This window comes from Neolamprologus brichardi, chromosome 1 (assembly GCF_056152115.1).
Source record: "Neolamprologus brichardi isolate AB-2024 chromosome 1, ASM5615211v1, whole genome shotgun sequence".
Classification (NCBI taxonomy): Eukaryota; Metazoa; Chordata; class Actinopteri; order Cichliformes; family Cichlidae; genus Neolamprologus; species Neolamprologus brichardi.
Window position 1 is genome coordinate 6,227,086 of NC_142104.1, and position 27,938 is coordinate 6,255,023.

Sequence of the window (27,938 nt, forward strand, 5' to 3'; positions counted from 1 at the left end):
TTAGCTCAACATTTGATTTCCTTTAGTCAGACAGATCTGGGAAATTTAGATGAGGGTAGCACATGTATTAATAGAATATAAATATGACTTTGAAAGCAATACAAGAGTTAAAAGACCGATATGTTTTCTTGTTTTTCTTTTCACTGTTACACGCTTGCATAACAGCATCTTATATCTAGCCGTCTCACATAATGCACTCCGCAGAGCCTGAACTAAACAGGTGTCTTCCGCTGAGCTTCTTTTGGGCCGTGAAAGCACCACCCATTCTGTTTGTGTGGGCGGAGCTTCTGGTTTCCTACTGGAAAAATCTCTGACTGAGTGAAGAGAAGTTAGAACAGCAGGCATATTGGTGGTGTAGAGAGGTTCTCACCTGTTGTTAAAAGCTGTTAATTAAAAAAGAAAAAAGAATACATTTTTTTCTCCTCTTGAGGTTCTCGGAGCGCGTGCCTTCAGGATGACGGACGCTCTTTTATCAAATGGCATCAACGACGGCGGCGGAGACAAAAATTATTTCAAAAAGGTGAGTTTTTGTCTCTCGTCCTTCCACTTTGAGAACAAAAGCAGGACACGTATCCCCACAGTAATGTATCCAGCGTATACTGTTAAGTTTAACCTGGAAAAATAGTGACTTAAGGTTAGGCTTGTTGTTGACGTGCTACTGTTTTAACTTATTAAACCGAGCGTTTAATAAGGCCTGTGCTAATGTTAAAGACAATTAACATTTCCCAATGAACCCCCCTTTTTTATATCCAACTTATTGTTTCCGCTTCCCACTTAAAGAGCAATTAGTTGCTATTTTATTTTTCTTCCATTTTCATTTTTTCCAAAGAAACCAACTAATCATGGTAAACTATTCTTTGGTGTATTAGATGTAATAAAAATCGATAGGTTGATGCTTGATTTCAGTCTTTCGAGTACAAAAAGCTGCTCCTTATCTGTCACCAACAGCCGCAGCAGAAACCACAGCATTGTCAGCTTCAGGTGTCCGTGGGTGTGTGTGTGTGTTACACCCAGAATAGCTGTACTTGGTGCACTTGTTGATACTGGGAGCCGCTGCCAAATATCCCACAATCAACATAATCAACTCCCTGTTTGTTGTTAGGGAGGTGTGAGGATGATTGATAGTTAAAAGAATTTGTTGACATTCCTGATGGACTTTGGTCAGTTTAGCCTTACTGCCGAGGCATGAAACAGATTGGGTTTGTTTGAAGAAAAAAAAAAAGAAGAAGATCATTGTATTTAAGAGAAATTGATAGCCAAGTAAAGCGCAAACCTTTGGTCTTTTTAATGATTGTATCTCACAGTTCCTGGGAGGTAATCTGAATAACCTCATCAGCAGAGTGATGTAAAATATACATATTTAGATTGGACTTGGTTAAAAATGCACCCCTTGTAGTGTAATTGAGACTGTGTCATACTGTAAATAGGCTTGTGAATTGTCATTGCACAATAATTGACAAACCCTGCATGAGGATCAGCAGAGAAACCTCTCCAACTGGTTTCACCTTTTCAAGTACCTGGGATTGTAGCATTTTGCAGAGCGCCGGGTCTGTCCAGTTTGAGGTCATGAGAAAGGCAGCTGGCAGTGAGAGAGTGATTATCTAATGTGTTTTTATTGGCTTGCCTGACTGCCATGCTGTGGTCTGTGTCTCATTCGTCTACATTTACACTGGTATCCACAACTGAAATGTGTTTTTATAGAAAAAGCTTGTTTAGATGGACATCTGAACACAGCCTTTGTTTCTTTCAATCCCACCAAATCCCCTTCTGAACGCTGTCTGGATTTAGGCTCTGTGTTGCACTTCCTCTGTCTATAAAAAGGTCAGTGGGAGCTGGGGTCTGGCACTGCCACAAGACATGATGGGAGACTATAGAGCCTCCAAAATATTATTATTATTATTATAAGGCATTTCAGATATTACAAGCACCTACTTTTTTCATTTTAAGTTCTTTCTTTTAGTTCGGTGTATTTCTGTATTGAACATTCATGTGTTTTACTTTCATGGCCTTGGCATAAAAATGCTTGCACATTTGCTAAAACCACACAATAATGAGTTCTGTGCCCTCATTTTGTCATGCTGAAGAGATTTGCAATTTGGAAACTTTGGGTCAAATTTTAACTAAGTGAAGTCGAGTCGGTCTTTGCCTCCATTTTTGAGCTCCTCTCTCACTCTTGGGTGAAAATGAGTGTAATGATTTACAAGGCCTCACCGGCTCCAGCGGATGCTCCAGGGAGCTGTTGTGGTTTGGGGCTTCCGTCCTAGCCTTCCACCGTTTCACCTCCAGCTGGCTGGTGTCCGACTGTTTGGGCTGCAGAATGGAAAGATGGCAGAACAAAAAGCCGAATAGGCATGTTTCTTCTCCTTATCCTCCTTGGCCAGTGAGAGGATTGACGTAGCATCTGGCCTGAGGGTGTCCTTCAGCCAGACCACAGACACAAATTGACAACATGTGTCCTGGTTCAAAAACCAGACAAGCTCAGCTGACTTGGAGGCACACTTAGATTTCCTCAGTAGAGTTTTGTATTGGAAAACGACAAATGAGATGAAGCCATAAACAAATATTTACTCATGCAGTAGTTCCCCTGAAATAAATGCATGTCTTTGAATTGAAACAAGAACACACTGTTTGACAGCAGTATGCAGACTTGGAATGGATTCGGAGTGAAGAGTCATTTAGGGAAAAGTTTTCAACTTGTCATTATTCATGTCATCATTAAATGATGCCGAGCAGGAGCTGTGAGTCTGTTGCTACCAGAACTGGGTCATGGCTGAAGCCTCTCCCTGGCTCGTTGCCAGTCCTAATCAGCACTTGTATAAACCAACTATCCCATGAATTATTGCTCCACATGTTCTTTATGAAGAATCAGTTATATAATACCAGATTGATTTGCCGTTTGATGGATATGGTAATGGACTGCGCTGCCTTTGTGTTTTGCTCTAATGAAGTGTTTTGAACACTTGTAGAGAAAGACTGTTCTGTTCAAGTGTGCCAGTGGGTAGGAGGGGCTCAGTTCAGTGTGCGGATCAGTGGGTTAGTAAGGGCAGCAGCAGCATAAGCAGCCAAGTGGTTTAGTTCCATGTGTCACTTAATAGGATGTCAAAAAGTTTTGTAGCATAGTAACAAAGTATACGTAGAAAAATGTCCTGCTATGGTTGCTGTCATACTTGAGCCACTCCTTTGTCCTGGTACATACTGCTGCTGGTGATGTCACGATTGACGTGACCGGACAAAACGTCTTCAGCCTGCCGTCATTCTACAATTATCTGTTGTGTTTTGCCACACCCTTGATAGTTTCAGTACTCTTCTATTGTGTAGTTAACAAGACCTGGTTAATCATTACGCCCTCAGGTGGTTCAACCGTTTGAACAGGATGAACCAAATAATTATGGCAGGCTGGTTTCGAGAGTACATTATACTGTGACTAAAATATTATGCTAAATGTGACTATTGTTGAAGCCACTTGACCTGCAGTGCTGAAATTTGTTCTCAAGACAAATACCTTTGCTTACTCATTTTACAGGAAGTCTCTGAGATCAACATCGACGTGAGACTTAGTTATCTGTAAAATATCTGGCAGGTGTGACAGAGACGCACGTACATCCATAGCCTTACTTGGAGAAACTGTAATGAATAAGAATATTTAAGCTGTTTTTGTGGCAGACATAACAAAACATCTAATTTCCGGACAGTCTTGTGAACTAATTAAAGTGTTAACAAAGTGTGGGTTCTGTTTTTGTGACAAAATTTTGCTCAACATCTTATGAGGTGAATTAAGTCAGTTTAGGTAGTGGGAAGTAGAGGTGGGAATCACCATACATCCCATGATACAATATTATCACAATACTTAACGCACGATACGATATTATTGCAATTTTTTAAAATATTTTGCGATATTCAGATTCTGTACATAAATGTAAACTTTATCAATATTCATTTTATCTAATATCAAAGTCTCACACTCAGTCTTTCTCTCATTTCAGTTTTATTGTTGACAAACTGAACGGTTTGTATTACAGTCTAGTCCAACTTAACTGAATGCAACCATCTGGTACAATTATAGCTATTCTGAACTATGCAATTTATGAAAACTATGCAGCCCCTTCAGCAACTGAAGAATTTGAGGGTAAATTAAAACAAAATATAATTTTACATTAAATAAAAAAGTTTTAAACTTAATTAAAATAAAACATGTCTTAAATTAAAATAAGTAAACTGTCATGTTTATTGCTGCCAAAAAAAAAAGTTAAACACATTTGGACAGTGAAGGAATGTCAGGATTCTTGCTCAGAAAAAGGATCAACATGCTCTGAAGTCAGAGCACAAAAACCTTTTTTGTAACAAAATATCGATTTCTGCTGTCCCTGTATCGATACATTATTAGCAAACAAAATATCACGGTACTACACAGTATCGATTTTTTTCCCCCACCCCTAGTGGCAAGGCAGTGAGAGACTGTCACATTATCAGTGAAGAGATGGTGACTGCATTCAAAGCATTACTACATTACAAAAAGTATTTTTACAGACTAAGTTTATATTAATATTTTGTCTTTGGTATTATGCTGTTGTTGCTATGGTGATCCTACACATCTCAGGTGTAACTAATTTAGTTTTTTGAGGAGTTTGGCTGTTAGATTCAAAACCTTAATCAGAGGTACAGGGCACAGATCACCTTCAGCTGTTATGTAGATATGTTCATTTATATTGTACAGTGTAACAGTAATTTAAACATTACTCTGAAATTTTTGGTAAAATTTACTCAGACTGTTTTCTCCCCTGCTGACCATGATTGTGGGAATCCTCCCTGTTATGGAAAAAAAATTAAATAATCGAAACTTGTGCCTCATTGTTGACATTTAAAACGGGACAGAGAAATTAAACATACTATGTCTATTTATTACGTATTACAAAAGAAACTAAAGCTCATTCTTTTGCTGACCTCAGAGTGAGTCAGATCATTTCAGCTTAGAGGTGTCCCCTGCTGATCGCTGTAATCTAACTAGTTTTACTGTGCTGACTGGTCTCTTCGCATCACGTTGTTTTCACTAACCAAAATAAACCACAGACCACACCTCTGCTCTTCAGTGAGTCAGTGAGAATGAATTCCTGGTGCCAGTTTATGTGAGCTGCTGTGAATGACAACTTACGTTTGTGATAAAGTCAAGGACACGTAGTACCGCTATAGTCCATGTGGGTCCATTATGTGTAGTCATGGAAAATGACATCAGGTACCTTAATTGATAATAAGGTACCTTACATAATAAGGTGAAGCTCTTTCCACAACCAACTTTGAGGAATTTTTTTTCTTACGTCAAAAACTAAAAATGATGTAAAAGCCCTAAAATTTTAACAGAAAGAAAAATGTTGAAACCTTAAGAGTGTCAAGTATTTTATCACATTGAATAAGTAATAATATAATAGATCTTTTATAGTAAATTGAAGCTGAAGTTTTGAACATGCAGAATCATGCAGAATCTTTTGGTATCAGAAGCTTTGTAGTTGTCCAATTGCTACAGAAGAGCAAAGAGGGAAGCCACTGTCTAATATGTAAAACTGTTCTATTGTTGCATTACGTTTTTCTGTTTGTTACATTTTCATGGGTTTTTTTTTGGGTTTTTTTCCTTGCTGACTCATTTTTCCTTCCTGTGTTTCAGGGTTGCAACCCATTCGCACAGACTGGACGAAGCAAACTGCAGAACACACGAGCCAGTCTTAACCAGCAGATCATCAAACAGATGAGGATGAGGGCTGGAGCTGAGAATCTGCTCAAGTAAGAACAAAGTGATACATGCATCCAACTTAATATATGGGTTTACTGTGTGCATGTGTGTGTGCTTGAAGTAGATATGTGTTTTTTTTAAGTAATAGTTGATTCATTCTAAAGTGGAAATATTTAAAGAGGAGAGCAAAGTCTATGATGGGTTTAAGAATCCAAGCACACATGTAGTTTTGCATATGTTACATCATTGTAGCTAGCCTTTGTCACTGCATTGCAGGGAACTGTTGCTGTTGATATGTCTGGCCTCACTTTTGTCTTTCTGTCATGAGCTGTTGTGAATTTATAGTGGTAAGAATTGAAATGACAGGGTAAATGGTGGTGAGAGATAACAATCTCGCAGAGGATCATTCCTTGTAATCTGAAAACAAAGAGCTTCAGTGACATGTGATTAAGGAGGGTCTACTGAACTCTTTACTTTATGCTTTACTTTTATCCATTTTATTATAGTGATTATAAGACATCAAGAGAGCAAGATGTGAGAAATTAAGCCTAAAGCTTTCCCCAGCTGAGTTTACAACTCTGACACATGAATTATAAACTTTATAAGACGAGTTTTTATTAGAGGCTTTCTGTGCTGGGGTCTACCTGTTAGAGTATCCTGCTTGTGTTTATGGACTTTAAGGATAATGCAAATTTGTCAGCCAGGATGTTGTTTAGTGGTATGAATTAGAGATGGCACGATACCACTTTTTTATGTTCGATACCGATATCATAAATTTGGATATCTGCCGATATGAATCCGATATAGTGTGTTTTTTAATCAATAAAACTTTAAATATCTTGCTGCATTTTGTATAAGTTCATACTCAAGTTTAAATAAACAACAACACTAAAGCTATTCTGTTATACCTGTATGCAAAAAATACACTGCACCCAAAATATTTCATAGTTCAGCAACACTGATCAATCTAATAAACTTAAACCTGCTCCATCCTTCCTATTCTGGTATTTTAAAGAGTACTTAGCAGAAATCTGAAGCAACCTAACTAATAGGGTTGCAAACTCCCAGCAAAAAAAACAAAAAATAGGGAACCACCCCCACCCCCCACCTCATGATGCTTAATCGACATAATCAACTTTAATTTGATGCAGTGTGGAAAAAATGCACAGAAATAAATTATTTTTCAAGAATAATTAAATAGATTCAACATCTTCCTTCAACAGAACTGCAGACTGCACAGATGGTATCTTCCCAAAGGAAAAAGTACTATAGCTTACTAGGGTATATTAGACTTAACAGTTACTATATACAGTAATGGACTTCTATATATTTTACATAAGATTAAAACTTTGGGTGTAAGATTCAGATAATTATTTATTAAAAGCTAGACATTTTAAATGAGAATAAGAAAGAAAAGTATGTCTTTGTGCCCCCTTTTCCCTGTTCATGCCCTATCGGCCCCCCTGGCTAATCTTTGCTAGATCCGCCCCTGGACAGTTACCAGCCGTCAGCTGCATAGAAAAAGATCCTGGTGTAGAAAGTAATATTAAATAAATTCTAACAACAGCTTATCAAGCTTAAACGTGCTGCTGTTGTTTCCTCTTTCTGCCGCGAAGTGGGCGATAAACAAACAAGAGAGACGGAGTCACGACAGAAAAGCCGATCAGCTGATCATTAAGCAGTTTCACGATTGAAGTAGCAGCAGGAGTGAGAGAGAAGAGGCAGTCGCTCCAGGTATTGGTTGTTAAGCTTAACGCGGGAATGCTTTACAAACATTCAGAGATGAACTTACACACTTGCTTTATAACTTTCTCGGAGATGAAATGCTGGTTTGGTAGCTAGGCTTCAAATACACACAGCCGCTCTATCATGTGACCACACTGCTCCGATGTGCTACGGTTATGAGCCGAGTTACGCCGTCGCAAGTTTTGTGAGGTGCTTTTTTTATATTTAATGGATCGGATTACATTTTTTTATTTCTCTCCGATATCCGATCCAGTAATTTACGTCAGTATCGGACCGATACCGATACGTAATATCGGATCAGTCCATCTCTAGTATGAATGTCAGAAAGCACCTTGTGATGAAAGGTTGCTTTTCTCTAGAAGAGTGAATCATTGTCTTTCATCACTGTGCTCGTGACTGTGATGGCACACGATAAGAAATCTCTTTCCTTTTGTCTGATAATACTGCTGTACATGAATACCACAGTTATTGCATGGTCTTTAGGCCTGTCTAAGCCTGCCGTCAGCTTCTGAAGTCTGCACATTCCTTTAGTACTTGACATATTCTGACCAGGCAAGGTCAGAGGAAAATGTGTGTGTCTGTATGTGTGTCTCCCTCTGCCAACCCACCTGCAGCCCAGAGAACAGCATGGATTTACTTCTGAGTTATAGGTATTCTCTCTGCTCTATTTTTTAAAAGATCTTAAATCATATGCAATCTAACCCAAGGTCTACTTCTGCTCTTCCATCTCAGTGTGTGAGAGTGTGCATATCCTGGCAATCTTATCCCACTAGGACACCCATTATGTGCTCTGCCTCCTTTCTTTTCTTCTGCTTTGCTCTGCATTCCTCCCTTTCAGCGAAAGTCAGTCTGGTCAGACTGGTTTTCTTCTATTCTTGTCTCTCTTCTCTTCTCAAAATTAAAACAGCAGAGACCAAGACAAGATAAAAAAAAAATAAAAAAATAAATCTAAATTTCCAATATTGGAACTTTACAGACCATCCTGCCTGGTCAGTACTGAATGAAGCAACTGTAAACTAGCAGGATAAAGGTATATTAACCTGCTATACAGGCCGCTTGGAACAAGGGGTTTAAGGTTATTTTTTTTTTTTTTTATTTGAAAGTGTTTTCACATTTGCTTTATAGTTGCAGATGCAATCATGGCAGCCCTTATTGTACTAAAATGAAAATGTATATGTAAAATTGGTGGAGTCGCCCTAAAGCTTTTAGTTATAAAACTCCACCAGCTAGCTGCCCCTAAGGTTAAAATACAGCACACTGCCAATCTGCCAAAAGCTTTTCCAAAGAAGTGGATAGAGACAACCACAGATGCTGGCATACAGTTGGATTCCCACACACTGCAGGATGATATTAGATATTTAAATGACATATTAATAATAGCCTCTGGGCTAGCAGACATCTGTTCTGTCCAAACCATAGGATCTCTTCCTCCACTACCATGATCTGTTCCCCAGACCAAACTCCTCAGAAACCCTTCAGCAGGCCAACAGGAAGTGATGCAGGCTGTGGTAGAGTATAAAGTGTGGATTTTTACCATGTGCCTGAACAAAATCCAGACTGCTGGACATTATTAGCTTCATGTCATACAAAGGGAATCCACTGAACCTGACTGTGGTTAATTGTGGTGGGTGGTTATTTTGTACCTGCTCTTTTACCCTTAGGTTAACCAGGTTTTCCCCCCTTCAACCCCTTCCTTGTATGACTTCATTACATGTAACCTTTCATGTCTAAAAAATGCAATCCTCTGTAATTACAGGGTATAAGGAGATCAGGTGACAGATATGAGTCTCGAGACTGACAGGTTTTAGGTGGCGATGGGTATGTGTGAGTGTCCCATTAATTATGACTGACAGGTAACGCGTTAGGATTCACTGTAAAATGTAGATAAACATTGTGTGTGTGTGTGTGTTTTTGTGTTATCTTGTGTCTCCATGAATGCACGTTAATTGCAGGTTGTTTTTACGTACTGACAACATAACATAAATTCTACATAACAAAGGTTCCATCCACTCTGTGCATGCATGTTAGCATTCACAGACATGCAGAGGTATTGGTGCAGGGTTATCTCTGCTATGCAGCAAATGCTCACACCTTATCCATTTGTTTGTTCTAGACATCCTGCATGCACACACGTATACAAAGCTGTATGCAAATGGCACATTTAGTGCACGGTTCCTTCTAACTTAAAAAAATGCAAACTACATTTTAAACATTTAAATGTGTGCAAGTAATGATAATTGTTGCAGAAGCAGATGGTCACATGGAAGTTAATGACTAGTGGGATTTCTAGGCGTATTTCATTCAGAATGGTTAGGCTTTAAAAGCAGGGAAATCTGAGACTAACATTTACACACACGTGTCCTTGACCAGATCCTAGGTGACCTCTGTGCAGTCCTATTACAGTAGTGACATGTACATAGTCTGAGACATCTGTCAAGCATGCGTGCCGAAGAGTAGAGCAAGTGTACAGTGGGCCGCAGTGACGCAGATCTGTGGTCCAGAATACCAGAAGAGACACGCTTGTTTTAATAATCAGCTGCAGTGAGGTTTGGCTGAGCCAGAATGGATAATAACAAGGCTGATCTGTTCTTTTTTTTTTCCTTCTCCATTTTTCCCCTTCAATCTTTCTCTCTCTACAATCACCTGTTTGCAGGGCTACATCCAATAGCAAGGTGAAAGAAATGGTTCTCTTGGAGTTGAGCTACGTTAACTCAAACCTTCAGCTTCTGATGAGCGAGTTGGAAGGTCTCAACAGCTCTGTGGAGGTTTACCAAAACAACCAGTAAGTACAAATGTTTCTCCTCTCTTTTCTACTGCTCCAGTTCAAAATGTAAAAAGGGTTTTAGAATGAAGGAATCGTGAACTTATGACCTTATAACTCTTATGACCTCACATTTGCAACTAGTTTTGTGGCCGAGATTGTTCACCACATAGAATTTTGTTGTGTAGGTTCCACCAGTATAAAATAGATGGTAGTATTCTTGTGAGTAGCAATTCAGCTGCTGGCAATAGGCTATAATTGCTTACAATTTCCAGAATAATTGTAGTTTTACATTAAGTGCATGTAAGGAGGCTGTCAAATAGATATCATGCTAAAATGTCCACACATCTCCAGGAGCTCAACGCAAAGGATTTTGGTCCCAGTTTTCTTGTGGTGAGGTGACCACTGATCCAAACTCGCAAAGAAAAATTATGAATTACTATTAAAATAGAGATGTAAGACAACAGACACACATTCACAACCTACAAGAGACAGATGGCTCTGGCACGCTTTCAAACGAAAGCCTCTTGATGACAGAGGAGGAAAAGGTGGGGGTGGAAGTTTAAGAAGGAACCGCAAAGACAAAGTGCAAGACAGTGGTGTTGTTGTTAAACTGGAATATCAGGTTTTGCACAATGCACAGAGCAACAAGGAAACACTGAGTTGAATTTGTATGCAAGCCAAGATGATCGTCTGGCAAAAAGCATTCTCTCACTCAGTGTGACGGTCAGGTGTGTGTTGTATGGGTGTGTGACAGTGAAAGATTCTAGTATTTCCTTTCCAAATACACCTGCCAGATTTATAAGGTTTGGATGAAGTTGATGCATGTTCTCATTCTCTCACTCACGTGTAAATGAAACTTTGGCAAGACACAAAGGAGTTGATGAGGAAGTGGTGACAGATTTTTATTTGAAGATGCATCTGTTTGTGCTGCAAACTTCCTCGTGGCTACGAAGTAACCAAACAAGTTTAAGCCAGTTGTGGGTAAAGAATATTAAGTGGGTGACTGAAAGTAATCATGGGGTAGGTTTTATTCCAGAAAGAAATGAAACAACTGTGGAGTTTTCCATTTTGAAGTGTAATCATTATTAAAAAAACAAAAACACATAACTGATTTAATTTTGACTGATGAGTTTGTTCCATCGGAAGCTTCGGTGGCATTGTTTTTAGCTCAGCCAGTACCTTGCCCACTCCATTCTGACCACTTACGTGTGGTGATCAGTGATGCATGCTCATTCTCAAAGAACAGTGTGGCTAGTAGGGTGGATATATATATATATATATATATATGGTATCAGAATATTTGGGTGTCTTATTAGGATCTCTCAAGACGTTACTGTCAGTGCTGGGCGGTAAATTCATGGTACACAACTCTGTGTGTAAAAACAACAACTCCCCAAACAAACAAACAAAAAAACCATAACTAAAATAAAATAAGAAAAAAATGCACACCCAGTAGAGATAGAGCAGTCTATGCTACATATGATTTGTTATTAGGGTTAGCTCTATGCCCTCCCATCCTTGCCCAACAAAATACTGAGCAAATGAACAAGGTTGTTGAGGTGACAAGGTGTAATGCTTCTAATATCCAACTGTGTATTTCCTATTCTAAAAACTGTTGTAGCGATTTGTTGAGCTAAAGACCTAGTTAGGGCGGTGTTGTAATTTCTGACATAAATCTGCAGATGACCTTATAAAACCTAAAATGCCAACTCATATTGGCTCCACAGTAAGCCCAGATTAGTTTGTTTGGTCTGCAGAGTCTCCGTGCTGTAAGCACCAGGAGCCTTCAACCTGGTTGTAATAAATTTGGTTTCCTGTCTGCAGGGTACCAGGCAGGGAGGACAATGAACTTTGCTCTTAGGAATCTAAGGAGGCAAATATTGAGTGTATTATGTGTTTTACACTCGTGTTGCTTGTGGTAGTTTGTATCTTGCTTAAGTGCAAAAAAACCCTTCTCTTTGTGGACATCAAGAAAACCTCATGCATCAGCCACTAAGATTATTTAGATCCTCCAAATTCACCAGCTGCCTCTCAGTATAATTGTTAGTCCTAGCATGATCAGTCTCATGGGATCAGATTCATTAGTGCTGGAACAAACAGCCTCTCTTCAGTCTCCTTATCAGACTATTAGAGAAGCACCTGCTCACGGCACACACAATAGGAAACCATTGTCATTGTCATGTCATTGTCATTGTGGGTCTGCTTAAAATAAAACCCATTTAGGTCCATAGTCTTCTCATCGTCAACAAGCGCCTTATGCACAGGTGTGTGGGAAGCCTAAACTGGAGAATATTAGATATGTTGAGAAAGTCCTTTCGTGTCATTGCCTAGCAGGTGTCTCATAGGGATGACGCTGTACAGCCACAATGGAGAGTTAGCCTCCTCCTCTCAGCCTGAAATACAACCTCACTCTTAAGTACAGAAACACAACACCTGTCTCCAACAGTCTTTCCCACTAGTCTACTGTCCTTTGTATAGTGTCTTCTGTGGTTATTTCTTAGATTCAGCTCCTTTGTGGCATGCATAACACAAAGTGCCATACAGTCTGTGGCCTGATGGCAGTACATGTAATGTACATTTGTTTGTTCTGCTCTCTCTGAATTGCCCTCTTGAGAAAAAAAAACCTGGCTCATCACTGATAGATTATGAAGTAAAAATGAAATGGACTCACTAGCACTGCTCATTATTTCAATGTATGAGTGTAAATGATTCGTCACACTACCAAAGTGTTGCTGATTTGTCCAGTTTGTCCTTTGTGCAAAGTTAATGAACTTTCCTAGAACATTTCTGAATCAGCAGAATTAAAATGATTACTAATGAAAACAGTAAGATAATATGTCAGCATTGCTGGCCACCGTATTCATTTTTGCTGCGTAAGAGAGAATAATTTGCTCTTGTCTATTGTCCTGAATACACAAAGATATCAGCTGTGACCTCTGACACCAATTGTGAGTTTTAGAACTTCAGATAAATTTAGTTAATATTAATGACATCATTTTATGAAGTTAACACTTCTGAACACATAAAATCACATGTTTTTAGTTTCATAACATTATTTTAATATACGTTTTCATCTGTTCTTCCTTAAGGGAAGATTAGTATTCATTAACATCATCCGGTTGCTAACAACATATCCAAACTGAGTGCACACTGACTTCTTAGCCTCATTGACATGTTCTAGTTCAACAGGTCAAGAGGTCTTCTTAGTCGGTGTATACTAAGAAGTCAGAACAGATTGCAACAGCCTGAAACCTTTTGCTTTAAAGGGTTTAAGAAGTGTTTGGCTCTGTGTAGCTAAACCCACAGCTTCCCTTGACTACTAGTTGTCTGTTTCCCGCGTGTGTGTGAGGAGGAGCGAGTCTCTGAGAGGCTTGTAACATTTTCCCTCCAGATTCCCTGTGAAACAGATACACTCAACCCCCATGGACCCATCTCTGCCAAGCCAGAGAAAAGTCCAGAGTGATCTCATCTACAAGGACTAATGGATTACACTGCAGCCTCTCTCTCTCTCTGCCAGTGTTACTGATGAATGAGGTTTTCCTCTGGCACGTCAGCATGCCAGAGGAATGCTGTCTTATCACTGAGTGTTGAACATCTCGTGTAAAACAGTATTTTGCAATAACAATGCACAGTAGTTCACCTCCTTTTGATGTGAATTTACAGAAAATCATGTCTCTTATGAGGTCTGAGATCGTTAATTAATCCTTTTAAACATAAGTGGTTTTGAGCCTGAAGTTTGTTTCAGGCAATTCCAGAAGTGGGTGGGTTTTTTTTTTTAATACATTTTTTAATAACAGCTCATTATTTTGCTTTGAGGAAAAGAGAGAGTTTCGTTTTTTTTAATGATGCCTCTGTGATTAGCAGCAGGTTTCTGTCAGGTTATAGTCTCTCAGCTCTGATAACAAGCTGCACTTGCTTTCCATCTGTCACTAACAAGGACCCCCATAAAACCAGAAAATTTCCAAACCATTAAGGTTGTAGCTGAGATCAAAACAGTGTGTTTTATGAGTGTTTTATGGCAGCTTCTGTTTACTATTTGCCAGGCTGCTATAATCGGAGGTTAAAACCTGCTAGTAGCTAGAAGAAAGACAGACTGAAGCAAAGCGGCAACTCCTGAATAATCAATCAACAGTGAGGGACATGGGAGGCCTCATTCACCTTTAAATCCTAACAGATTTTTCACAACGCCATCTGCCTAATCCTTTTGTACAGTACCTCCTATGAAACTAAACTTCACTAAGATTAAACTGAAATGCCAACTTTCTCAACAACAAAGCTGTCACTGATGGGACTAGTGTGATTTAATATTTACTAATGTAACTGTGTTGACCTGACATACCCACTAAGGCTTGGTGTGCTTTCAAAGGGTGTTTCCTGGATAGATATATTGACACAAACCATAGAGACGTCTTTTTAACCATCGATCTGTTGCACTGGTATATTTTCTATTTGTCCTTACTTGTATTGAATATTTTGTCCCTTTTTTTTAAAATGAAAGGTCCTGCTATCATGTGTTTGATTTGTTGTGAATTTATATCATATGGATTACACAGATCAGCTACATATTTGTCTTTGTTGCCTTCAGAGAGTCTGCCAACATTCCCCTCATTGCTCTGGGCCTGAAGGAAACAAAAGAAGTTGACTTCTCTACTCCGTTCAAGGTACAAAAGAAACCTCAAAAGTTTTGACTTGGCATTCTTAAACTGTGCTGTGCTTTCAGAAATGCATACTTGGGTACATGCAAAACACCACTTTTAGAATAGAATAGAATAGAATTCAACTTTATTGTCATTGCACATGCACAGGTACAGGGCAACGAAATGCAGTTTGCATCCATCCAGAAGTGCTTTAGCCGTGATATAGATATATTACAATATATATTAGCAATAATATATATATATGTAAGTATATTACAGAAATGGGTCTATTATGGTATGTTATAATGTACACGGTATGAAGTATGTTATGAATATTCTATAACTATAAGTATGTACAGGCTGTAGTGAGTACAAGCTATGTACAGGCTATGAACAGGATATAAATATGAATTAAAAAAAACTATACAGAAATCTGAGATATACAGTTACACAGAAATGTGAACTATGCAAGTTAAACAGTTGTAGGATTAAAAATGATCGTGTTTTGATCATCAGTTAAACAAAATTGTATTATAATTTCTGTCAAAACAGGAATATAGGTATGGAGCTACAAATAATAATAATAATAAAAACCTGATTGATATTTGTAGGCAGTATTTTCAGTTTGCATGTTTACATATATATCCTTGAAACTAAGTATCCTTGAATTGCGTATTTCAGTCATATTTTCTGTCGCGTGTATGACTGCAGCCATGTTACGTTACTAGGTCATGTCACTGAATGTTCGTTTAGGACCAGGATATCACCTGATCAGGAAAAAGCTAAAAGTGGGTCACTAGTTACAAAGACAAGTTGAACTCTTGTAAACGGGGTAAGCCCGCTTGTAAATGTCATAGTTGGCACGTTTATGTTGTGTCGTATCCTCTTTCGGATTGTTGACGGGCACGTGAGACGTTTTCTGACAAAGATCTCCGAGCACGTTAATTCTGCTCTACTTCTTGACTGAAATCATGCCTCAGTTTTCATGACCTGCGGCCTTATTCAAAAAACTTCCAAGTACAAAGAGTTGCTCTCGTGAATAAATTCTAAGAAACCTAAGTTCTCCTGACAGTAAAGGGTGTATTCCAGTAAAGATAAAGGTTATTCATCCATATAAACATTTTCCAGTTAATCCTCCTTAATGGGGGTATTCACAATATGGCTTTAAATTTGATCAAGCCTCTCCTACATGTGGCTGGCTCAGAGAGAAAAGAAATTCTCTCCAGCATGCACAACACAGGGTTGTCTTCTTTGTACTATTTAGTGATGGTATGAGAAAAACCACTGTGTAACCAACAGATTGTATGCTTAACTTAAGATCCCAAATGCTAAAAAGAACTTGTATTTACATGCTGATTTTTTTTGTCTTTCTGTCTTTTATAGGACTTTATCTTGGAGCACTATAGTGAAGACGGGAAGACTTTTGAAGATGAGATTGCTGACTTCATGGACCTGCGACAGGTGTGTTTAATATACCCATTATTCATGTCTGTCACGGAAAAAACCATGAAATCCTTTGACTTGAACTTTTATGGGCTGGGTCAACTACAAAAACATATTTCCTGTGCAGTTAGCTGCGGAGTTTACTTCATTTTAGTTTACAGGTGGAATGAGAGATCATTCTTGACATTTCTGCCACCTACCAAATACAGTGGAGATGATAATGATCGAGTAGCACAGAAAAAAGATGGTCTTTTGTGTTCGTTCACCACTTGTGAACATAGGCTTTTGTCTTACATATCCTAGGCATGCAGAACGCCAAGTCGAAGTGAGGCCGGGGTGGAGCTGCTTGGAAAATACTACAGCCATCTTCCTCTGATAGAGAGCAGATTCTTCTCCCCAACCAGACAGACAGGCATCTTCTTCACATGGTACACTGCAGTCATTTCCTAATTAGCAAAACTGGACAATGTCACCTTGTCTTTCTAACCTCTGTCAGAAAGGAAACAGGTGAGACTATATCCAGTGACTTCAAAGTAAGCAAAGAGGTGCCATGAACACCTGTGCTTTCCTGAAACCATGTCAGCTGGTGTGACTCGACTGGAAACTTCTTTATGAAATAAATAAAAAGGAAACATTTGACAGCAGTTTTTGTTTTTTTGTTTTTTTACCTCCTGCTGCTTTTTCGTCATGTATCAAGCCTGGAAGAGAAATCCTGTTTAGAAAGCAAAACAGTAGACGGCTTGAGAGACATATTAACTTATCAGTGATATCACATGACAAATCCTGTCTTGGATTTTATAAGAATTCCACACTCAAGAGTCACAAAGGAGTCTCAATGAAGGGCAAGCATTCTTTTCAGAGAGGTTTTATTGCGTGTTAGTCATGTTACTTATGTTAGTCATTGCTACTGAATTTAATTGAAATTTCTTGCAAAGATAAATGCACAGATAAAGAGCTCAAAGACTTTAAAGAGCTTTAGCATTGAAGCAAATTTGAAGCATTTCAAACAAGTGATATAGACAAGACTATGATATACATGTTGTTACATTAAAATGTAACAACACACAAAGTGTGACAGAAAGGCTGTTATATTGCTGCTAAAAATATTTTTCACTTCATATTCTTTGGACTGTTTATCTTCATGAGTTTTTTTTTTTAACACATTAATGTTGTGTTTACTTTCCTTTAGGTATGACTCCTTCACAGGAGTGCCACTATGTCAACAAAACCTGTCACTAGAGAAGGCCAGTATCCTTTTCAACATGGCCGCCCTCTACTCTCAGCTCGGTACCCGTGCTAATCGACAGACACTAACCGGCCTGGAGGAGGCTGTTTCTTCCTTCCAGAAAGCTGCAGGTATGCAGAGACGTGATGAACTGATGATCTGCAGTCATATTAATTCTCTCTTTTCAGCCTGTGTTAAGGCCAACAGTCAGACTTTTGTTTCTTAAAGTTATGTTTATCTTTGTTCCTCTATAGTCTGAAACACTGCTACTGAAAGCTGAATCTTTGAGTAAAAGGAGCAGATACAAAAAAAAAAAAGAAAGCCAAGAAGAAAAAATAAATAAATAGTGACAGCAAGAACTTCTTTTAACTGCTGAAAAAGCGCCAGGCACAGGGTTTCATTCAAAGCGAAAGACTTTTTTTTCACCCTCGTGCAGTGCTTCTCTGATAACACAGTTCTCAGAAAAGTATTGCCACTGCAGTACAGTTTTGTTTTTAGAATATTGGCCAGCTTCCACCCTGACTTCTGTTCCGTGACGGAGAATGAATGTAGATGTTTCTTGTCATGTGGCTGAGCTCCAGGAAGCACCAAAAACATGAAGAGACTGTCCAACCCTCAAAGGTTTCAGAATGTTTTGTGATAGATTTATGACTTTGCAGTGTGGGCAGTATTGGTCTATAATTATAGCTCTGGATATTGCTTCAACTATGTTGCTTTGATGGCTTTAATTTAGGCTTGTGTGAAGGAAAACAATTATGTTATTATGAAGAACATTGTGACCAAGAACCTGTAGTAATCCAAGCTGGGAGTTTACAGGCAGGAATGCTAGGTGTAGCGCAACTGCTGCAGGGCTCTTTAGCCAAGGACGCAAAAGGTGATGTGAATGAGAGAAGCCAGCTACTGTAGGAGTTGCCAAGTCTTTATGCGAACTGTACTGAGGCATTGCTCTGTTATTAAGCTGTCTACAACTCACTGTTGCCAGGTTTTTATCTGGCAAACAGTAGGCATAAATTCTTAGCTGGAGTGGACATGGCCTCATTTCTTCCAAAGTAACTTGTATCTATTATTGTACGATCTACTGTACAGTATAAAGCGCCTTGAGCCGACTGTTGTTGTGATTTGGCGCTATATAAATAAAATTGAATTGAATTAATTTAATGTTTATTTCTTTGCTCAGTGTTTAACAGACAGACACAGATATAGTTAATCTTGCTGAAATACTATTAACAGCAAAAAGGCACTGGTCTACCTGTGCACCTTTTAAAACATCTGTCTAAAAGGGTGTCAGTTCTTAGGGTTAAAGTACCAGCAGAACCACATCTGTTGTTTTGTGGACTAGCAAAATATATGCTTTCTTCTAATTAAGTAATTGATAAAAAGAGAGAGAGAGAGATATGGCTTATGCCCAATCTATTAACTATAATATCAAACTTCTACTGTCAAATATTTACTGTCAAAGTCAAATGTGGGCTAGCCATGATACATAAATACTCATGTTCCAGATATAGCTCATGTCAACCAAATCCCAAACGAGAGGTTCTGTTCTGAAATTACCATTCTAGCCTTGGAATTACATGACGACTGAGATTACATGAAAGTGGCTTTTGTTATGTAGCTGACCCAGACTTGAGGCTGGAAAAGAGAAAGCAGGCTTTCTCCCTGCAGGCTTCAAAATACAACCCAAAACTGGAAGTTTTCCATGTAGTGTAGGAGTAATTTAGTTTTGTTTTTTGTTTTTCTTTCTTCTTCTTTTCTCAGTTAAGTCTCTGATGATTTAAATAACTAGCACTAATTGTAGTTTCCTTGCACTAATTAGATTTCAACTTGTGCCGATGGCTCTTTCCTGTCCAGGTGTCTTGAATAACCTTAAGGAGACTTTCACCCACACTCCCAGCTACGACATGAGTCCAGCCATGCTCAGTATGCTGATTCGGCTGATGCTTGCTCAGGCTCAAGAGTGCTTGTTTGAGAAGATTGCACTGCCTGGCATCCGAAACCAGTTCTACTCTCTGATGAAAGTTGCACAAGAGGCTGCAAAGGTAAACTTCAGAAAAGCCACACATAGTCCTCACATTATATGCAAGTAATACTCTTGTTCTTGCTCCAGACTTAGAAAGATCTACTGTACTTAAAGTGAATGTAAAGCGATAATGTCGCCACAGTTCTTTTTATTTTTTGTACCTGTCTTGGTGCTTTTAATGCACTTTTAAATGTAACTCTATCATCCTCTTCCTGCCAGGTCTCAGAAATCTACGATCAAGTCCATCAGTGCATGATCCAGACACCAGTAAAAGACAATGTGCCATTTTTCTGGTCCACCATGTCACAAATTAAAACCAACCATTACCGCTCCATGGCACACTACTTTGTAGCTTCAGCACTGCTGGACCACCAGTGTAAGAAGAGATTCAAATTTTTGATTTAGTGGGATTTGGGGGGAAGTTTTTATTTCTTCATAGATACATATAAAAAAATGCTGTTGTGTTGTTCTGCTTAGACAACACAAATGTATTCTTTACCTGAAAAAGTGTTTATGTTAAAAGATTGTTAATACATTTCTCCTTTAGTAAGTTTTCATGCGGGTTGTGTGTAGTAGATATTTGGCTCTTGGTTGTTAATGTGTACAGCAGTTCAAGGCTGGATGTAACAGGATTTGGACTGCCTCCTGAGCTCTCTGGAATATCTGATCTCTTAAAGTGCTGTATGGGCCATTGGGTTGGTCATGTCAGATTATGTCCCTGTACCACAGCCATCTTGGATGCTTTTATATAATGCCTCTTTGGGGATACTCACAAATTGTCTGACGCACACGATTGTAAAGAGTCCCAAAAAAGACAGCAAAAGAGGTCATGATGAGAAGGGAAAGAAAGACAGCTGAGGTGATTTAAAAATGAAAAAAACAACAACAAAAAAAACCCAACTGAGTGTAAGTGCTGTATACTTCTGCAGGATTAACAGTTATGCAGACTCTTACAGCTCTTTACATAAATAGATGGGACCAAGTGAGAGAGTGTGAGGGAAAGGAACGGTGATTTTTCTTATCTCCAGCTTTATGTCAACTCCATAATGCAATTTTCTACTGATGTCCACTGTTTCGCTGTATGTTTTTATTCTTTTCCTTTTGTACTTTACATGTACATTTGGAAATGAATAAATCAAAAACAAAATAGAGCAGAGTGGGTGGCTATGGTTCTGAGAGTGGGACAAGACTGAATAAAGGAAACAACGGAACGAAGCAGCTTTGGGTTTGGCAGCTCATTAACAGATTCCTGTGTGAACACGGAGAATAGAGCAATTAACCACTGGACTGTAGAGAGGCCTTGACTACAGAGCAGGGCTGAATTGAGATTGCTGTAGTAAACAGATTAATCACAAACGATTCCAAATAAATTCTCTATACCGTCTCTGCTAAGCAGAAAACTCAGGAAGCTAAAAGATATTTCCAGATGCTTTTGGTTTAATAGATTTAATTAAAACTTTAAAATCCAGTGAACCAGAAAAGGAAGATTGAATGATGGAATATATGAACAAAGTTTGCATTTTAAAACTTCTTTTAAAACATTCATTTGCTTGTCCAATTCAGGATTGGGGGCAGGGAATCTATCTAAGCTGTCATAGGGTGAGAGGCAGAATATACCTTGGACAGGTCACCAGTCTTTCACAGGATTAACACATAGAGAACGACAACCATTCACATTCACACCTACTGTCAACTTTTGACTTTGATCTTTGGACTGTGGAACAAAGCTGGAGTACCGATAGAGAGCATGCAAACCCCACATAATAATCAAAATCACTATCAATAGTTCTGCTTGTAATTTATGCTTTAAAAAGAGAGATATAAAACAGTTTTCCAGTTGCTTAATTTTTTTTGTGCTCTCTGTGTGTTCAGTGGGTCCGGGCGATGATGAGGACAAGCAGGAGAAGACCTTGTCACAGGTGTATGATAGTCTTCCTGAGGGATGCACTGCTCTGGACATCTTAAAGAAGAAAGATGAACGTCAGCGGATTGGTAAAATAAGCACAAATCGAAACAAAATAGCTCTGCGTATTCATCTCAGTCCCTCCTTTCCTCTTTATTGTCTTCTTCACTTTTCTTGATGAGTTTTTCTCCTCTTCTGCAGGTAAAGCTCACATCCGTCGTGCCATCTTCGGTCATGAGGAGGCTTTGAGGATTTATGGATTGTGTAAGAATACCAACAACTTGGAGGTCCTGCAGGAAATTTTAAAAGCCAGTCACCAGCGCTCAGTCAACAAGCACAGTGAAAATGAAAATGAGGAAGAGTTCGCTGATTATATGGAGGCCCCAAAAATCATCTGTGAGTTGTTTTTAAATAAGTTATAATAATAAGAGTTAAAATATATGCAAGGAAACATGATAAGTTTGTCAATGATTTTAAAGCTCATTTGAGTCTCCAATAAATGTCACTGAGGTGAAAGCTATTCATCCTCTGGTAATCACAGAAACCGAACAGTCACCTTAGTGTCACACTTAACACTAACAAAAGGCACTAAAGCGAAGCAAAAACACTGTGTTGATTTGGGAGGACTGTCTCTCAGGAAACAGCTCGTAAAAAGGGAGCTGCATTGTCTGCCACACCTGCTGCAGTTAGCTTTGATAAGTGGCATTTATTTCCAAGTAGAGATGATGTAATGTTTATACTGCCAACTCCCTGTCCATCTCTCTTAACAATTGAAATGTGGTTGTGACGGTAAACATTATAGAGTGATAAATTTATTTTTGTTACTCTCTTTTTTTTATAGCTAAAACAGAACACAAAGCAGAGATGGAATTTCCCGCAGCTGCAAAGGTGAAAGTCATCGACTTTTTCCAGAGGCTGGTACGTGGGTTACTAACAATTTACTCACACATTTCATACATGGTTGTTGGTCTGGTCTATTCATTAAAGGACATTAAATGCCTCTGGATTTGTGTTTTGTCCTAAAAAGTTTCATTTATTTATTTTATTTTAACACCCAGAGTGTATTTTTTGTTGTTTCTGAATACAACCAACCAAGGATGAGTCTTCTGGAAGCTTTGGCACATGAAAACTCTTGTCAGTACTTTCTGGACTCATGCAAAACTAACACTAAACATGGACAAAGGTGCTGGTCCTTGCTTTAAGTCTGCTCATGCTCATTGTGGTATTTTAAAGGGAGATGAGAAAATAGAACTTTTTACAGTTCACTGCTTCTGTTGAAGGAAAAATCTCTACTGAAGTTGGTGAATTTACCTTGAGATTGAAGGTTGACTTCATTTTCCTGTAACTCCCAAACTTTTCGCATTCCAAGTTTGGAGTCTTTCATGCTAAATGCATTGAGTAATGTTCCTGTACCTTTCATAAACGGTGGTGGTGAGAGGTAGGGGGGGGGGATGGGTGACTAACAAATTTTCTCTCTCTAACCCTGGAATCTTCTGTTCACATTGTTTGAAAGGGATGTTTAAAAAAGGTGAAATCATTCATAAGGGGGGGCCTGGGTCACAGCTGACATTTCCAGTAGTAGGTGAATAAGTACCTGTCTGGTGCCAGTTACAAAAGCAGCAAGAACATATTCCCAGAGATATGAGGAGGAATGTGGGACTGAAAAGCTTAATCTGGCACCATCGCGCTGAACAATCACTCTGGTGATTACTAAAGCCATCGCGATAAGAGACGTCTTGGTACTAGGTACAACTGAGTGTCAGGATTCAATGGAGGAGAGATTTTCCCAGCAGATAACAAGTGCGTTAGAGACGGGCAGCCTAAATAGAAAGTATTATTGGAAATATCAACTTTCAAGGATAGATGCATAACACCTACAGGTTTTCCATGAGTGTCAGTTTGTTCAAAGGATTCACTGCCTTTTTTGCCTAATCATACAGAAAAATGACATCCCTGCTAAAATTTTGAGGAAAAATAATTTCAGGTGTGTGAAAGGTACCATTAATTCTTCAGTCATATGACTTCCAGCTCCTCTGAATTGAAGTGGTAATACACAAGACTGTAGCCACCGTTCTGGCCCTTTACCTGCCGTTTACTGCTACAGTAATATAGCTCAAATATGTGAGTATTAAGGGCAGAAGCCAAGACATTATATTGGATTTTCAGTTTCCCCCGCAGCATTCACTGAAATCAAACTCAACAGGATATTATCTTCTTAAGTCAAGAATACCTGTAGCCTTATTAATCCCAGCATCCACATTCTGTCTCCACACAGGGCCCGCAGTCAGTCTTCTCGGCCAAGCAGCGGTGGACTGCCCCACGGACAATACGGGTTCGCTCAGACGACAGAGACCTGGGTTTCACACTGAAAGGAGACTCACCGGTTCAGGTGGTTTCACTGGACCCTCTCTGTGCAGCTGCTGTGAGTTAAACTCTATTTCCTACCACTGAATGAACAGGAGTAGATATACAGGATTTTAAGTGACTGTCAGTGTGGTGCCATGTAACAATCAACATTACATGGTTTATTAACTTTCTGTGTAATTCATAATTAATGCATTAGTCGTTTGGAAGTTCCTTTTTTGAAATTACTCTGTTAAATTATGATCACGCACTGGTTGGCATATCTGTTCTCATCTTAATTTTACAAGGTTCATTGTTTTTAGAGCACAGGAGAGATGTCTTTTGGCCACTTTTGGTGCTCTTGGCAGATTTGATTAAAAATCAGATGCATAGGTTTCTCGATATTAATTACAATCATGGAGTAGCTTTGTTTGCTGTGGAAAATCTAACAGCTTGAATTTTCAGTTGTGCTTCCATGCAGAATATCAAATACGTTTCGATCTTATCTACTCAATGAGCCTTTGATTAAATAAAGTCACTCTTGGAAGCCTAAACAGGATTTCACCCTCAAAGAATGTTTGGAGGACTTCCCCTCCTCCTGTTTGTCAGCTACTCTGACTACTAATTTAATTAAGAATCAGGGAGTAGTTACTCTCTACAAGCCAGCAGTCTGACAGCTCATTAAGAGGTGCTGACAAAGAGCAGACTTTTATTAGGCCCTGCAAGCTATGTAGAGAAACAGATTAGTAGTCTTGCATAAGCTAACTAGGTCAGACTATTCATAACTTTAAATACTGCATTAAATAGGATTTTTATTTAGAACTTGCTGGGTCATTAGTGTTTGACCTATCTTAGGTGGACATGGATCACATTATAAGATAGACACATGTGAAATCATGTTAGTGGAGTGCTCTGCAGCACGCTAATGATGAGTTATGCCTTCTGAAAAAATAAGGCGTAAAAACCCCACCCCCCAAATAACCCCACTTTAGACTAAACTTCAGTTGTTTTTCGGCTGATTGTAGCTGCCTCAAGGGAGTCGAAGGAAAGTAGTTCAACATGACTTGTAAATGTTTACTCTTCTACAATATCAGGATATTTCACCCTGTAACTCAATTTTCTTCGTCATTTTTTTTTCCAGGCTGATGGCCTCAAAGAGGGTGACTACATCGTTACTGTGGGTGACACAGAGTGCAAGTGGATGAGCGTGAGTGACGTGATGCGACTTCTGAAGGACGTGGACGAGGAGGGGATTGATATCCAGGTGGTCAGCATGATGGACAACAGCACTGCCATGGTATGCAAGGCCCTCGTTTAGTCCAATGTGTTCAGGGAAAGGTTATCAGCAGGTTTGTTTGATTAACAAATGGTGACGGCAGAATTGGTCTTTGTGCAAAGTGATTGCTCAGTCCAGAGTTTCAGATTTCTCCTTGGAGGTATCAGTGTAAATGGTTTATATCATTTCCCATGAGAAACAGGACCTTGACTGTGACCTGCGTGTGTGTTTAAAACAAATTACTGCTGTGTGAGTTCACCAGCCAAGTAGCCTAAACATGTGGACAAAGAGCTAAAATCATTGAGGTTTAAACTCGTCCACAGTGGGGCATGATTTGGAAAGAAACAGTGCCTCAGTGAAATTAAGAAACTATATGAAAGTATGTTAAAAAGTAATGCACTTCTACAAGTATTTAAAAGGTGGTAAACTTCATTAGGTTATGTATTTATTCTGTACTTGTTTTGCAACCCCTCATAACTATTCACAATAGGTTTTTTTATGATTTCGGATATTAACAACTGATTAATAACTCATTGACTGATGAAATAATTAGGACTGTTTGGTATGCAGTGTAAAAAAATAAATAAATATTAATAACTCTGCAAAATACTGACTGACACTTTTTGTTTTTTTATTTTTACTAAATGTCATTTTCATTGTCTGTACCATAGCCTACCAAGAGTGCAACCTTCTGTGGAAACTTGCCTAAGACCTACTCCATGATTTGTCTGGCCTATAATGAAGATGACAAGAACTCCAAGGTTCGCAAAGTAGCCAAGAAGTCATCATTCCTCAGCTGGGGTTTAAAGAACAAGATGAAGAGTGCCAGCACCCTCAGCCTTCCCACAGCAGACAAGGCCGGCGCTCTGCCCTGGAATAAACCTTGTCCCACCTTCCCCAGCTCCAGCTCCTACAACAATGACAGTGGCCTCTACTGAGCTAACTGCAGCTCTTACTGTCTGCAGTACGCATATTGAGCCCAGTATACAGTACTGTGCTGTACCTATACTGGACCTGTTTTGTGTACTATCAGTGACCTTTGGTGTTTCCACTGGAATACTAAGCAGCAGTGTATGTAGTATGTTGCTTTGGAAAGTGGCTGTGCCAAATACTGTATATTGGTGCACTTGATGGTATGTGGGTGCTTTCCCAGCACAGTTCTGTATCTGATGCAAGTTGCACTGTACGTCAGACACAATAAAAAGCATTTAGTGCCATTCCAGTATATGTACAGCACAGTAAAACTGCACTGTGGGGAAAACTAAAACGTATACACACACACACACACACACACACACACACAGAGCACTGAGACTGGCTTCTTAGTTAAGCTGCAATTTCAGTGTATTGTTTTTGTTTTTTCTGAAAAACATGCTCCAGACGAATCGAAGAAGAAAACAAAGTTGTGCAAACACACCCAGCCCCAGTTTCTGCTTGACTGCAAGGCAGTGATTTGATTGTGGGTTAAGCACTCCCTTGTTAGTGCCATTGTGTACAGAGCTGTACACAGTGAGCATAGCTGTGCATACTGTATATGGGAAGGAATCTCTTATTGCCACAGTTTTGTAGAAATCAGTGGCCGCTGATCAGTTTCGGGATTTAAAATTCATGGATTTATGGATGTAGATTTAATAAACTATGTTGCAGTATGTTAAACAGTGATTGAGGGAATGCTAATTGTATAGTGGAGTTTTTTTTTATGTCTGGGAAGAGGGGTGTGATGAATGCAATATTCTATAAGCTGCTAAAAAAAAATCATATGTGTACCATGGTTATGTATTACTGTCATTTGTGTTTGTGAGACAGTCTTTGAGGACTGTTGTTTCTGCTGAGTGCCGTTCCTGGGACACAGTTTTAAATGCACAAATATTGGTATTTTAGATTTGCTTAATGTACCAGTTATGCCACAGACCAATATGCCTCCAAGTTCCAGAAATACAAGGATGTATCATTTACCCTTGTGATTCATCCTACCCGCGTCCCTAAGAAGAGCATGACCTGTGTTTTATTGATGTGAATTTTGATGTAGTTAAAGTTTATTATGTCTGTAGAAGGGAAGAATGTGGGCAGACTGATGACTTTCCTGCATCACTCAGACAGCCAGTCACCCTACAGTGACTCTGATCAAATCCCACATTTGGGTTTCTACTCTTTATCTACCTGTCTTTATCTTAGTCACATTCCCTATTTTACTGACACTTTGCCGTGTTGGACTTTCTCTTTATCTACAAAGTAGATTCTTATACACATTTGATAATCAAATTATTTATGTAATAAAAAACACAAAAATATATATTTACCTGTAAGCTGTAGGTTGTAGAGCTACTTTGTGAATGGTCAAGTTGTGAATGTTGTTTTGCACGCGAGAGTCCTTGATTTGTTTCTTGAATGAATGTATTTTACTAGCCTTGCTTAATCCATTAGCGAACTTATATATTGCTGCATTTCAATGTTTTAAATTCTAAATGTTTTTAAGCAGTTTCACTGAGAAGATGTAACATTCTTTACTGTTTACCTGTTACTTTCTTTTAAGTGCCATTTATGCTAAATCATGAAGGAAAATGCCTCACTGAGTGTGTAACAAGTCTGTGCAGTGAATGCTTCATATTTTGTTAAGTGTACTAACAGATGGAGAGGATCATCTTTTTTTACATCTTTGTGTTCATGTTACAGTGCCTAATAATTCTAAATGCCTTAGTGTATCTGCAGAGGTTTATGGTACCTGTTTTTCTAAAGCTTTCAGGTTGCCTTTATTCCTTTCTGTGCTTAGTCCTGCATAGCTCTGTGTTGATAAGTCTTTGTATGAGTTCAAATGACAATAAAAAGGAATAAAACACATGGGGAAGATAAAATTCTTTA

The 27,938-nt window shown here is 38.9% G+C and overlaps 1 protein-coding gene across 2 annotated transcripts; it reads left to right on the forward strand.

Moving 5' to 3' along the window:
* The first annotated feature begins 343 nt into the window (after nucleotides 1-343).
* Nucleotides 344-27,910, forward strand: rhpn2 (rhophilin, Rho GTPase binding protein 2). 2 transcript variants are annotated; one of them, XM_087843781.1, is made up of 15 exons: nucleotides 344-520; nucleotides 5,657-5,772; nucleotides 10,122-10,250; nucleotides 14,818-14,893; nucleotides 16,253-16,330; nucleotides 16,616-16,740; nucleotides 17,502-17,668; nucleotides 19,389-19,576; nucleotides 19,777-19,933; nucleotides 21,430-21,549; nucleotides 21,662-21,856; nucleotides 22,302-22,378; nucleotides 23,736-23,882; nucleotides 24,945-25,100; nucleotides 25,751-27,910. In XM_087843781.1, exons 1-15 carry the CDS (start codon nucleotides 455-457, stop codon nucleotides 26,015-26,017), a joined length of 2,064 nt encoding a protein of 687 aa, XP_087699907.1. In that variant the 5' UTR covers nucleotides 344-454; the 3' UTR covers nucleotides 26,018-27,910. The 2 variants fall into 2 exon arrangements, with proteins under 2 accessions (XP_087699907.1, XP_087699946.1); XM_087843820.1 differs by having other exon boundaries at nucleotides 22,302-22,348.
* The last annotated feature ends 28 nt before the right edge of the window (nucleotides 27,911-27,938 follow it).